Source organism: Cherax quadricarinatus, chromosome 18, assembly GCF_038502225.1.
Source record: "Cherax quadricarinatus isolate ZL_2023a chromosome 18, ASM3850222v1, whole genome shotgun sequence".
Classification (NCBI taxonomy): Eukaryota; Metazoa; Arthropoda; class Malacostraca; order Decapoda; family Parastacidae; genus Cherax; species Cherax quadricarinatus.
The window spans coordinates 45610192-45625017 of NC_091309.1; the positions used below are offsets into that span (position 1 = coordinate 45610192).

Genomic DNA, 14826 nt, shown 5'->3' on the forward strand with positions numbered 1-14826 from the left:
TAATTGTAGTGCCAGGAGTAACAATAATGAACCTAGTTTGAATGACTGTTTGATGACAGGTCCGTCGTTGACGGAAAAACTGGGAGACATATTATTAAACTTCAGGGTTAAGAATTATGCCTTTACGGCAGACATAAGTAAACCTTTCCTGAGAGTGGGTCTGCAGGAGGCTGACCGGGATTGCACTAGGTTCTTATGGCCCGAGAATCCTAATGACCCACTTAGTCCCCTGAAGACTTTTCGCTTCAGGAGTGTATTGTTTGGTGCTACCTCCAGTCCGTTCCTACTCCAGGCAACGATAAATGCATACCTTAAGCGTACGGGTGGTCCACTGAGTGGAGTAATGGGTAAACAATTTTATGTGGACCTGGGGGTGACGTCTACTGAAGAGGAACTAATGAGCATATATGAAGGGGCTAATGAAATAATGCAAGGTGCAAATATGCCCCTGAGGGAATGGAACAGTAATTCGTCCAGTTTAAGGGCTCAAATAAATAAAGACAACCCTGGAGTTGAAGTGTCTAAATATAGTAATGTGCTGGGTCTGACTTGGGACACAGAGAGAGACTTGTTATCGTTGAAGTCTAATAACTACAGCATGCCCAATAAATTAACCAAGAGAGTCTTACTTGCAGAAGTTTCAAAATGCTTCGATCCACTAGGCTTAGTGTCCCCACTTACCATAAGAGGAAAATTGTTGATACAAGAAGCATGGAAGCTTAAGTGTGCTTGGGATGAAACCCTACCTGAGAAATTTGTTGAAAGGTGGGAAGAACTAATAGGTGAATATGTAAAATTACCAATGTTGGAGTTCCCACGTAATGTGGCCAGTCAAGATGGAGAAAAGGTACTCCACATTTTTTGCGATGCTTCGAAATTAGCATATGGAGCAGTCGCTTACCTTCAATGTAATAGTGCCATTTCTCTTGTTATGTCTAAGGCTAAGGTGGCTCCAATCAAATCACGTACCTTACCTCAGTTGGAATTAACGGCCATTTATGTAGGTGTCAAATTAGCCAATTATATAAGAAATAAATTGCGAGAGATAAATATCAGCGACACCGTAATTTGGTCTGATAACGAGGTATCCTTACAATGGATTCGTAATGGTAACAGTAAGATTGTGTATGTACAAAACAGAGTCGCTGAAATCAATCAAATGCAGGAGAAATATAACAGTTTGGGTCAGCATATGTTAACCTTTAATCACATTCCTGGTGACGAGAATCCGGCTGACTTCTTGTCTCGAGGCTTGACTTATGAAAAATTTGTGAGTGCTTTATCGTGGTTTAAAGGGCCAAGTTGGCTGGTGGACAAAATTAACTGGCCAGTGTAAAAGGCACATATTGCTTCTGTCGAAATTATGGTGAGCACCGCTCCAGTCAGTAGTCCCTCCTTAGCCATTGACATTAATAGGTATTCTTCCTTACCCAAGCTGATTAGCGTGACAAGGTTAGTGTTTAAATTTATAAGTAAGATGAATATCTCATATAATTTTCCCCATCCCCTGAAATACTGGCTACAGAGGGTACAAGAAGAAACCTACAGGGATGAGATTAAATTAATGATGGACGAAAAAATTGTGAAAGGCTCAATAATAGAAAAGCTGGGGCTGTATTTAGAGGATGATGTAATTAGGTGCAGAGGCAGGTTACAAAATGCTGAATTGGGAGAATATGCTAAGCACCCTATCTTGCTGCCCAAAACTCATCACCTGACAACCTTGATTGTCATTAGTGCCCATAATAACGTGATGCACGGTGGGGTACAGGATACCTTAAACTGTATTCGGGAAACCTGGATTCCACAATGACGGAAAAGTGTAAAAAGGGTTATCAAGTCGTGTGTAATATGTCGCCGGGTGGATGCCAGAACCTACATGTACCCAGGTCCTCCACCATTGCCCAAGGAACGCGTGCAGTTGGTAAAACCATTTGATGTGACCGGAGTGGACTATAGTGGGCCAATCATTTTAACAGGTACTTCAGATGGTGTCCCCTTGAAGGTGTATGTATGTCTATTTACTTGTACAGCTACTAGGGCTGTTCATCTAGAAGTGGCTCAGGATTTGTCTGCAGAACAGTTCATACAGCTGTTCCGGAAATTTGCAGCTAGACGATCCTGTCCAAGATTGATGATCTCAGATAATGCCACCAATTTTGTAGCGGGTGCTCAACACTTGATGGAATTAAATAAGAGTGATGATGTACAGTCTTTGTTGACCCAGCGAGGGTGTGTCTGGAAATTTATTACTCCCAGAGCCCCTTGGCAGGGAGGACTGTACGAAAGAATGATAGGTACAGTGAAAAGATGTCTTCGTAAGGTGCTACACAGGAAGAGAATTAATTTGCAGGAATTCCGTGCAGTGTTGGTGGAGGCAGAGAATCGGGTAAACAATCGCCCTCTGTCATACATGAGCGACATTCCTGATGCGGAGATCCTGACTCCCTCTCACCTAATATGCAGACGAAGGTTAGAAACTGCACCTATCTATAGAGATAATCCCGAGGGAAGTGATGAGGATTACAACAACGTGACCGTGTTGAGTGATAAGTTCAAGATGTTAAATAAGGTAATTACTCATTGGTCCGATGTGTGGCATAAAGAATATCTTTTTACACTACGTGAACACTTTTATGGTGCGCCAGAGGCAGTAAACCGACAGAACATTCAACCAGGTGACATTGTGTTAATTGATACTGAACAACATCGAACATTGTGGCCTCTGGGCAAGGTAGTTACATTATACCCAGATGCACAAGGTGTTGTCAGAAACGTCAAAGTGTTGTGTCGTGGTCAGGAAAGTTTGCGTACCATTAATCAATTAATTCCCTTAGAATTAAATGGTGTTCAATCCAGTGCAGATGGAAATCTAAGGGAAAGTGACACGAGTGACATTGAAGACACTGACCGAGTAATGCAAGAAGAAATTGTAGTAAGACCCACTAGGAAAACAGCAGCGCAATCTAGAGAGGGCTGGAATCATCTCCTGGAGGAAGACGCAATTTAAGTCATCTAACAACGACTTCCGCCCGGCCGCAGTGTGGAAATTATTTAATTTCCGAAGCTATAGTGCCTAATAAGTGTTTAATGTGTTGATTTGGGTCAAAATGTATTTGTATTTTGAATGGAACCAACTGGGTTCCCGCTGCACATGCGCAGATGTGCGGGGGGATAGGTCGAGCTGGGGCACGGGAGGCGGGAGTGTTTTTGAATGGAGTGAGGAGGCTGGGAAAGCATGGAACCAGGAAATTGGCGTTCACGGCGGCCTAAGGATTAATATAGGCCTCATTTCATAATAAGAAGTGTCGTAACTGTTCCTGGTGGAGAGTGAGGGAACGTGATTTACGGGACCACCGTAATAAAGTGGTAAAATGAGTGAATAAGGGAAGGACTGGGTGACTGGCGCGTCGCCATGGACTGTGTCCTGGGGAAAATTACCCTTGGTTTAATCATCACTCATCAGTCGCAGATCTTAATGGAGTGATCTCTAATGTGTATAATAATTATGAGACATTAAATCGTCTTGTAAATTGTAATGTAATTAATGATAATAATGCTAAGTTAAGAGAATGCGTGAAGTGAAATAAGTCGCCTTGCTCCGAGTGAACACGCTAGACCACGTTGTTCCCGTCACGAGGAAAGTGAAGTTCATGGAATCACGACTTCTAAACCGGGACAAACCAACGGATACTTCGTCCTGCTGGAATAAGAACCGTGTCGGTGTAGCAGGACATCGAAAAGAGATGGTGAATGGAGGAAATAAGGAGCATCCATCACCCATAGTTAAGTAACCTTTCTAGTTATAGCAGACTGATACTGGCCAGTTAGGTATGTTTTAATTGGATAGGTTATGGGTGATCCAGCCACATCAAGTGACCACCAGAGAATATCTGGTAAGTGGTGGGATTATGTACAAGTGTTTTTTCCTTGATGGGTATATCCATGTGTAACCTACCCCCCCCCCGTTCATTCAGTTAAACTAATATAATCTATACAGTCCACAATTAATTAGTAGCGCCGTACTTGAAGGTGCTACCCAATTTATACTGGTCTCAGATAGATATGGATAAGATTGTGAGGGTCGAGGGGCCACCTGCAGTGACCAGAGGTGGTTAAGTTTTCTCACATGTCTACACGGGGTGACTATGGTAAACAATATCGTTGTTGTCTCCCAAGGAGATTACTCGTATGCATGTAATGTTGAGGTATGTACAAGTAATCACTCCTATAAAATTTTCCATACACTTGTTATTATCTAATGCACTATCATCTTGTACTACATTATCAAGATATGAACTTTACTGACCAGGTGAACCATATAGGTATGCACTTTACTGACCAGTTGGACACTAATTCATTATTATGAACACAGTTGTTCCGAGAAAACCTCAGACATCACAAGAATAACTGCTGGTCATTTTTCCTTTTCTTTTCCCTCACTTTATGGGTTCTTATTATGCATTAGCTCATCTATCCTTGACTTGCATTTAACTCTCTGGCTTGAGTCACACCTCTTATTTTTTTAATTTGCAGTAATGTTGGCTTGTGACAACACTGCCTACGCCCGGCTATAGGCCTCCTGCCTCCGACTTCTGGCACTGGAGTTTACCTGGAGTTTACCTGGAGAGAGTTTCGGGGGTCAACGCCCCCGCGGCCCGGTCTGTGACCAGGCCTCCTGGTGGATCAGCACCTGATCAACCAGGCTGTTGCTGCTGGCTGCACGCAAACCAACGTACGAGCCACAGCCCGGCTGATCAGGAACTGACTTTAGGTGCTTGTCAAGTGCCAGCTTGAAGACTGCCAGGGGTCTGTTGGTAATCCCCCTTATGTGTGCTGGGAGGCAGTTGAACAGTCTCGGGCCCCTGACACTTATTGTATGGTCTCTTAACGTGCTAGTGACACCCCTGCTTTTCATTGGGGGGATGGTGCATCGTCTGCCAAGTCTTTTGCTTTCGTAGTGAGTGATTTTCGTGTGCAAGTTCGGTACTAGTCCCTCTAGGATTTTCCAGGTGTATATAATCATGTATCTCTCCCTCCTGCGTTCCAGGGAATACAGGTTTAGAAACCTCAAGCGCTCCCAGTAATTGAGGTGTTTTATCTCCGTTATGCGCGCCGTGAAAGTTCTCTGTACATTTTCTAGGTCGGCAATTTCACCTGCCTTGAAAGGTGCTGTTAGAGTGCAGCAATATTCCAGCCTAGATAGAACAAGTGACCTGAAGAGTGTCATCATGGGCTTGGCCTCCCTAGTTTTGAAGGTTCTCATTATCCATCCTGTCATTTTTCTAGCAGATGCGATTGATACAATGTTATGGTCCTTGAAGTTGAGATCCTCCGACATAATCACTCCCAGGTCTTTGACGTTGGTGTTTCGCTCTATTTTGTGGCCAGAATTTGTTTTGTACTCTGATGAAGATTTAATTTCCTCATGTTTACCATATCTGAGTAATTGAAATTTCTCATCGTTGAACTTCATATTGTTTTCTGCAGCCCACTGAAAGATTTGGTTGATGTCCGCCTGGAGCCTTGCAGTGTCTGCAATGGAAGACACTGTCATGCAGATTCGGGTGTCATCTGCAAAGGAAGACACGGTGCTGTGGCTGACATCCTTGTCTATGTCGGATATGAGGATGAGGAACAAGATGGGAGCTAGTACTGTGCCTTGTGGAACAGAGCTTTTCACCGTAGCTGCCTCGGACTTTACTCTGTTGACGACTACTCTCTGTGTTCTGTTAGTGAGGAAATTATAGATCCATCGACCGACTTTTCCTGTTGTTCCTTTAGCGCGCATTTTGTGCGCTATTACGCCATGGTCACACTTGTCGAAGGCTTTTGCAAAGTCTGTATATATTACATCTGCATTCTTTTTGTCTTCTAGTGCATTTAGGACCTTGTCGTAGTGATCCAGTAGTTGAGACAGACAGGAGCGACCTGTTCTAAACCCATGTTGCCCTGGGTTGTGTAACTGATGGGTTTCTAGATGGGTGGTGATCTTGCTTCTTAGGACCCTTTCAAAGATTTTTATGATATGGGATGTTAGTGCTATTGGTCTGTAGTTCTTTGCTGTTGCTTTACTGCCCCCTTTGTGGAGTGGGGCTATGTCTGTTGTTTTTAGTAACTGAGGGACGACCCCCGTGTCCATGCTCCCTCTCCATAGGATGGAAAAGGCTCGTGATAGGGGCTTCTTGCAGTTCTTGATGAACACAGAGTTCCATGAGTCTGGCCCTGGGGCAGAGTGCATGGGCATGTCATTTATCGCCTGTTCGAAGTCATTTGGCGTCAGGATAACATCGGATAGGCTTGTGTTAATCAAATTTTGTGGCTCTCTCATAAAAAATTCATTTTGATCTTCGACTCTCAGTCTGGTTAGCGGCTTGCTAAAAACTGAGTCATATTGGGACTTGAGTAGCTCACTCATTTCCTTGCTGTCATCTGTGTAGGACCCATCTTGTTTAAGTAGGGGCCCAATACTGGACGTTGTTCTCGATTTTGATTTGGCATAGGAGAAGAAATACTTTGGGTTTCTTTCGATTTCATTTATGGCTTTTAGTTCTTCCCGCGATTCCTGACTCCTAAAGGATTCTTTTAGCTTAAGTTCGATGCTTGCTATTTCTCTGACCAGTGTCTCCCTGCGCATTTCAGATATATTGACCTCTTTTAGCCGCTCTGTTATTCTTTTCCGTCGCCTGTAAAGGGAGCGCCTGTCTCTTTCTATTTTACATCTACTCCTCCTTTTTCTTAGAGGAATAAGCCTTGTGCATACATCGAGTGCCACCGAGTTAATCTGTTCTAGGCATAAGTTTGGGTCTGTGTTGCTTAGTATATCTTCCCAGCTTATATCGGTTAGGACTTGGTTTACTTGGTCCCACTTTATGTTTTTGTTATTGAAGTTGAATTTGGTGAATGCTCCCTCGTGACTAGTCTCATTTTGTCGGTCTGGGGCTCCACGCATACATGTCTGAACCTCAATTATGTTGTGATCTGAGTATATTGTTTTTGATATGGTGACATTTCTTATCAGATCATCATTGTTAGTGAAGATGAGGTCTAGTGTATTCTCCAGTCTAGTAGGCTCTATTATTTGCTGGTTTAAATTGAATTTTGTGCAGAGATTTAAAAGCTCGTGTGAGTGTGAGTTTTCATCAGAGCTGCCTCCTGGTGTTATTACTGCAACAATATTATTTGCTATATTCCTCCATTTTGGGTGCCTTAAGTTGAAATCCCCCAGGAGCAAGATGTTGGGTGCAGGAGCTGGAAGATTTTCCAGACAGTGGTCAATTTTTAACAGCTGTTCCTGGAATTGCTGGGATGTTGCATCCGGAGGCTTGTAGACTACCACAATGACTAGGTTTTGGTTCTCGACCTTTACTGCTAAAACTTCCACTACGTCATTTGAGGCATTAAGCAGTTCTGTGCAAACAAGTGACTCTGCAATGTACAGGCCAACCCCCCCCTTTTGCCTGTTCACTCTGTCACATCTGTATAGGTTGTAACCTGGGATCCATATTTCGTTGTCCAAGTGATCCTTTATGTGGGTCTCAGTGAAAGCCGCGAACATTGCCTTTGCCTCTGCAAGCAGTCCACGGATGAAAGGTATTTTGTTGTTTGTTGCTGGCTTTAGACCCTGTATATTTGCAAAGAAGAATGTTATCGGACTGGTGGTATTGTTGGTACTGGGGGGGGATTTTTTTTCCGGCATTAGTATCTGTATCTGTTGGTTTGGAGTGGAGGCCATCGACTGTGGTTCCACTCCAGGAATGACTGGATTTAGTGTACGATTTCTGCCATTTCCTGCCAGTTTTTTTTCCTTCCTGGCACTAAAAAACCTCTCCCTCTTGAGTGGCTGTGGCTACCCAGGTTTTCCCATGGCCTGGATGTTTTGTATCTTTTTGTCCCCTTTAGATGGTATGCCTGGCAATTTAAGTTATAGCACAGTCTTTCCTGTACTGAAGAGGTACACATTTCAGGGTGAAAAAGCTTACAGGAAGGGAGTTTGCATTTTCCTGTTGTCATATGGGCATGACATTTTCTAGGGTGGTCATAGTTGCATGTCCCATCTGTTTTTCCAGATTTCCCATGCCAGCAGATACCAAGTGCATAGTATGTGCACAGGCTTGGTTTCCGTTTGCCTTGGGTTTCTGTGACTGAATTCCCTGTTGGTGCATGTTTCCCTGTCTTATTCCTATCCTCCCTAGCACCAACAATGGAGCTCCCACCAGTTGTTTTTGGTAATTTATCCTCACTATTGCTATTGGAGTCCTCTTGTTTGCTATTTCCTGCGGTATTTCTAGTTTGCAATATTGGTTTTATCTTATCTTTGACTACACTTGTTTCCCTACTATGGCTCCTGTCCTCTATGAGGTCATTTATATGTATTCCTTCCTGCGTATAATTCCCGACTACCTGGACAAAATCTCCAGCTTCACCATTACTGTCTCCCAGGACAGTATCTCCAGCTTCACCATTTCTGTCTCCCAGGACAGCACCTCCAGCTTCACCATTACTGTCTCCCAGGACAGCACTATCAGCCCCACATTTACTGACTACCAGGACATCACCTCCAGCCTTACAGTTTGTGACTACATGGCCAGTATCAAGGGCAGTACCATTCAGCCCAGACTTTTTATGTTCCCATCTGTTGTAGAAAGCTTCCAGGTTTTCTATGAAAGCAGCTTTGATGTTATCCTCTTTTAATACCCTTGTGATTTTAGTCCACAGATTTTCCTCATTTGGGCATACCCAAAAACACTTCTCTGTTTTAATACTGCTTGTAGCTAGTTCTTGGATATCTGCACAAGGAGCGTGACACCAATTTCCACAAAAATGACAATTTATCCATGTGGAAGCCCGTTTGTTTGACTGACCACAGACTACACACAGCTTCATAATGATTTGAATGGTTGATTTACTGCAATTCTACTAGCAACCTCTTGAATATTATATTAATAACCTTAAATGAAGCTCTAGCTATTTGTATTTCTGTTTCTAACTCTTTTTGTATATTGGACAGCTTACCGTCATGTTCCTGATTCACTTTCAAAATGATTTATATAAATTGTAGCCGTCACCTCCCTTTTTTCATTTAGACAGCTTGTATTTCACTTCTCGACGTGTTCACTGACCCCCCAAGGATATAGAAGACCCCCAAGGATATAGAAGAGATCCCTTTCAGTGATCTCTTCTATATCCTTGGATAGGCCAGAAAGAATCTAAAACCCTTGATGCTGTACTCACCTAGTTGAGGTTACAGGGGTCGAGTCCAAGCTCTTGGCCCCGCCTCTTCACTGGTCACTACTAGGTGTGTGTTTGCGTGCGTGTATGTTTGTCTGTGTGTTTTACAGTATGTGGCCTCCATAGTGTGTGCGGACCTGGGCCACCATAACGTTATATGTCAACTTACCCTTCGTACATATTGGGTTATCACTACCATCATAGTATGTGTAGCCCGAGGCGCAGGAACAACCGTAGGGTTTGGGAAGACAGATCACCAGGCCACTACAGTCTCCATCCTTGGTGACAGGAAATTCCAGCGTCTTTCTGTCACATCCCAGCTGACATTCGGCTCCAAATTTTCCAGGTAGACAGGCTGTGAAAGGAGGCAAGTAGGAACAGTACTGGCTGTGTTGAAGCATCTTCACACTGCAATTTTTAAAACTGCTATATCCTCCCAATGTTACATAATTCATTGTGGATGTATGTGCTAGTATTTCTCCTCCACGTTACCTAACCTACCACATGATGAACAGAATACTAAGTACATGAAAGATTGTACTATATAGCACATTAGTTTCCTTACTCCAAAAGGTACATTATTAATATTGTCACTGCTAGACTTAATGTGAAGTGTTATTCCTGTGTTGGTTATTCATTGTGATGTAAAAAAGTCATTAATTGTCTACCCACTAAGTGCCAGAAAGACTCGCACCATAAACAGTGCAGACAGCATGACTGGAAGTGCTGCATGACTGAAAGTATACTGAGCAAAGAACTTACCATACTGACAAGTGTCACCTGCGAAGCCAGGAGGACAGACACAAGTGCCAGTCTGGGGATGGCACTGTCCTCCATGTAGACACTTGGGACAATGCTTATTACAGGCGATACCATACTTATCCTTTTCACATTCTGCAACACACACTTACATTAAAAGAGGAATACAAATAATAACACTATTATAAAAATAACTATTAATAAGATGGAAGCGAGAAAGAAGGAACTAGACAACACAGACTTGAACTGATGGATAATAAAATTAGTTTGGAAACAGAAGAATAAAGATTGAAAGATGTGCACTTGTGTGGTCCCCCAAAATATGGTAGTGCATAACAGTGCACAGATAATTAAGTCCCAGAATCATTACATTCATATACTTTCCAATTACTTAAGTAACTATTAACAATATTCAGCAGCAGCAGCGGCAGCAACAGCAGCGACCTCCAAGCGCCATACTTTTCTCCAACTCTCAGGGCCACCAATGCTTCTATGATGACCTAGTTACAAGCAAAACTGCACTACCCAACGTAGCACCCAGAATGACCAAAGATTACCAACAGTGAAACCTACAAATCGAAAATAATAGAGATCAAAGGAAGACTGCCCTCAAACCCAAAGCAACACCCCGCTGCCAGCCGAACAACGTAACCCTAAGCTTTGTATAACTACAACTTCTTCTTAACTACAACAATTCCTGTAGTATTATGAGGCGCAATCTCAGAGGAAACAGCACCAAGGCCAGCAAGAAAACACCGAAAAACCAACTATTCAACAAGTGTAGCCAGGAGGACGCCGGCCCAGCAACCACCCCTCACACCACCGCTCAAGGCCACACCACAACAATAACAACAAACATGGCTGCCTCCAGCCCATCCACCCCTCTCTTCCCGGGATTCAACCTACTAAGTAGTCTCTCAGGTATAACCAATGATCCAGATACCCTAAAGTCATGCATCTCCACCTTAGTTATTGAAAATATGAATCTTTGAGAGACACTAACAAAACAAGACACCAGGATGACACAACTCGAGAACAAAATCCTCAGTCTTGAACAAAAGTTATCAACACCAGGAATGACTAACTATGACAAGACCATCCAAACAGTCATAGATAGCCATACAGAACAAATAATATCTCTTAATACAAATGTTGAAGAAGCAGTAAAAGAATGGAAGAACAACTTAGATAACCAGTTCAGTGACTACTTTGCTCTCCAAGAAGATAAAACTGAACAAGACGCAGTAATAGTTAACAGTCCACTTTTTCCCAGTGATATGAACCAAACAAACAGTAAAGAAATTACTCTCCAGATCATAAAGGACCAAACAAGTGTTATTGTACCAGAGTCAGAAATAAAGGAAGCCAGGTTACTAGGATCCCATGGTAGAAAAAGTGCTATGCTTAGATTCCACTCACATGACAGGAAAAAAGACTTAATAATTGCATCTATTAAAATAAAGAAAGAGGTATACATAAACGAGTGTCTTACCAAAAAACGTCAGAACCTCCTGTATAGAGTCAGAAAACTTAAGCGGGAGAATAATGACACAATACACCAATGCTTCACACGGGATGGGAAAATTCTAGTTAGGAAAACAAATGTAGGTCAACTGTACACAATAACGAACGAGAATGATCTATCACGATTTCTCAGGGATACTAATCTTACAGAGAATAACTAAACAATGTCCAACCTAAAAGCCTACGTAGTGTAGTGTATGTTTTGCTCCATTATTGTTCAAATTTCATAGTACAATCTCTTAGTAATTAAATAATCAACTACCTCATTATGTGATGTTACTAGTAAGCATAAGTCACCTTATGTAATTTTCTTATTTATTATTGTTTGCTTAAATATTAGCTGAATTGATACTTTCTGTCCATATTACTACCTCATATTTTTTTAAATACTATTAATTGATATTACTTACTAAAATTAATAATTAATTACCATTTTTACTATCAGTACAATTTACTCTTAACATTTTTGACATCATTTAACTACCATTACTTGTCTAATTACCATAACCTGTTTTAACACCACATTTACTGTCTTAGAGTACTCTTAATTACCTTGTACTGCCAAATAACCTCTAGTATAACTACCAGTCCAATATTGAATCCAAATAACTGTTCTTAAAATTTAATACTTGAAATAAACATTACTTTTTCACTTTATTTTTGCTAATTAATCTTTTTGTAATCATTATTACTTACTAAAATTTTATTAAACACCATATTTACTACCAGTCAATTTTACTTTTGTACATTAAACATTATTTTATACTTTTCATAACAATTTGTTGCCAAATTTTCAAGTTTGTATATTCAACTTCAACCTTTATATTATCCTTTGTACCTGTGTACCTGTGTACTTGTGTACCTGTCTACCTGTGTACTTGTCTACCATCTTACTATCATATTATAACCAAGTCATTGCCATTGTTATTTTTTACTTATTATTCTTTTGGTACTTTAATCTGTGAATTTTATTTTGTCAATTTAAATCTAGTTATAATCTTGATCTTGTCAACAACCTATACCATTTTAATTTGTATTTTTATATTATTAGTTTATACCTAGTTGTACATTTGCTCATTCTAGCACAACACATAGACAATATCAATTTCATTATGTTTATTAGTGACTATACTCTATATGACCAAAGTGCTTTAGCGGTATACTTATCCAAACCTCCCACCACTACAGAAATCAGTATTAGAACTCACCACAATACAGGATATAAACAACCACTATTTAAACCTAAAAGATGAATGATCACGTTGACCCTGATCTAAACCTCCATAATCTAACACACAATCAAAACTTGTTGGAAAGTAACTGCCTTTATTACACAGCATCACAAGCCAGCACTATCCTGAGCACTGCTCAATTTCTATCAGTACTTAACTACAATATCAGGTCCTTAAGCAAACACTATGATGACCTCCTGGCACTCCTTGAGTCACTAAAGACACCCTTCTCCTGCATTATTCTTACTGAGACCTGGCTTAAGCGGGACACAATTGATATCTACCTACTACCAGGATACACAGCAATCCACAACTGCAGACCATACCAAGCTGGGGGTGGTACTGCAATCTATTACTCTAACCAACTATCTTGTATTAGCACTAATTGCTTTAGTGATGAATATGGGGAATACATTTTTGCTAATTTTACTGTAAAAAACCTCAAGACGAGTATAACAATCGGTGCCATATACCGGATACCCCACACAAACATCCCAAACTTCAGTGAGAATCTAAAGTCACTAATAACAAACAGACAAATGAACAAGCACCACCTTCTCTTAGCTGGAGACTTCAATATCAACCTTGGCCTACCAGATGATCAGACTGTAACTGATTTCATCAACAATATGAACAACACACTTCTCATACCAACAATAACTAAACCAACCAGGCTGACTGAGACAAGTGCAACCATAATAGACCACATATGGACCAATATACTAGCCCCCCTTAAATCAGGGATAATCACAGACAGCACTACTGACCACTACCTAACCTTCCTCTTGACAAACATTAGTAAGCCACCACTCGAATACAATAGTTTCATTTAGACTCCATGGCGAGGCCTCAATAAGGAATTTCACAGCAGACCTAGAGACTGTTGACTGGCCTACAGAATTCTCCAATTCCAATGGTATTGACGATTGGACAGACATTTTTCTTAACAAAATACTTAGACTATACAACAAACATTGTCCTATAAAAACGAAACAGATCACGAATAAACGGCTTGGTTGCCCATGGCTAACCAGCAGCATTCTGAAATCCATTGATAAGAAACACCAATATGAAAAGCAATATAGACAGGGCTTAATACACAAAGATATTCTTAAACACTATTCATCAGTTCTCACCAAAGTAATAAAGAAAGCCAAACAACTATACTACTCCAGTAGATTCACTGACACAAGAGGAGACATAAAAAAGACCTGGAAAACACTTTCCCAGATTATGGGGACCCACAAACTGAAAAAAAAAACAAGAATATTGTTCTAACTAAACCTCATGAAACACCACTGCATTCTATTCAAGATTGATGGACTGACCACATATTTTAAATCCTACCTTTCTAATAGGTATCAGTATGTCACCATTAAAGACACAGTCTCATCAATACGGCCACTTGATACTGGAGTTCCGCAGGGAAGTGTCCATGGACCCCTGCTCTTCCTCATTTACATCAATGATCTTCCAAACATATCCCAACACCTGAAACCCATTCTCTTTGCTGACGACACGACTTATGTCATCTCCCACCCTAATCTTGCCACCCTCAACACCATTGTTAACGAGGAGCTGCTCAAAATATCGACTTGGATGACAGCCAATAAACTTACACTTAACACTGGCAAAACCTACTATATTATGTTTGGTAACACTTAACACTGGCAAAACCTACTATATTATGTTTGGTAGCAGAGCAGGTGTTGTGCAACTTAACATTAAGATTGACAACACTCTAATTGTCAGGCATAATGAGGGCAAATTCCTTGGCCTATACCTCGACAACAACCTAAATTTCAGCACCCATATCCAACACATAACAAAAAAAGTATCCAAAACGGTGGGGATCCTCTCCAAGATACGATACTACGTACTGCAAACTGCCCTTCTCTCACTATACCATTCAATTATATATCCATACCTCACCTATGCTATCTGTGCTTGGGGATCAACTGCAGCAACACACCTAAAGCCAATAATAACCCAACAAAAAGCCGCAGTAAGAATAATCACTAAATCCCATCCCTGGCAACCCCCCCCCACTCTTCATAGATCTAAACTTACTCCCTGTTCA

The 14826-nt window shown here is 41.2% G+C and overlaps 1 protein-coding gene across 2 annotated transcripts in view; it reads right to left on the reverse strand.

Moving 5' to 3' along the window:
• LOC128689253 (receptor-type tyrosine-protein phosphatase alpha-like) overlaps positions 1 to 14826 on the reverse strand; it is an 828196-nt gene that overhangs the window by 464139 nt on the left and 349231 nt on the right. For both annotated transcript variants that reach the window (XM_070086466.1, XM_070086465.1), the window contains exons 10-11: positions 9994 to 10125; positions 9401 to 9586 (exon numbers count right to left, since the gene is read on the reverse strand). In XM_070086466.1, the coding sequence (XP_069942567.1) occupies positions 9401 to 9586; positions 9994 to 10125 (318 nt within the window). The remainder of the gene's footprint in view (positions 1 to 9400; positions 9587 to 9993; positions 10126 to 14826) is intronic.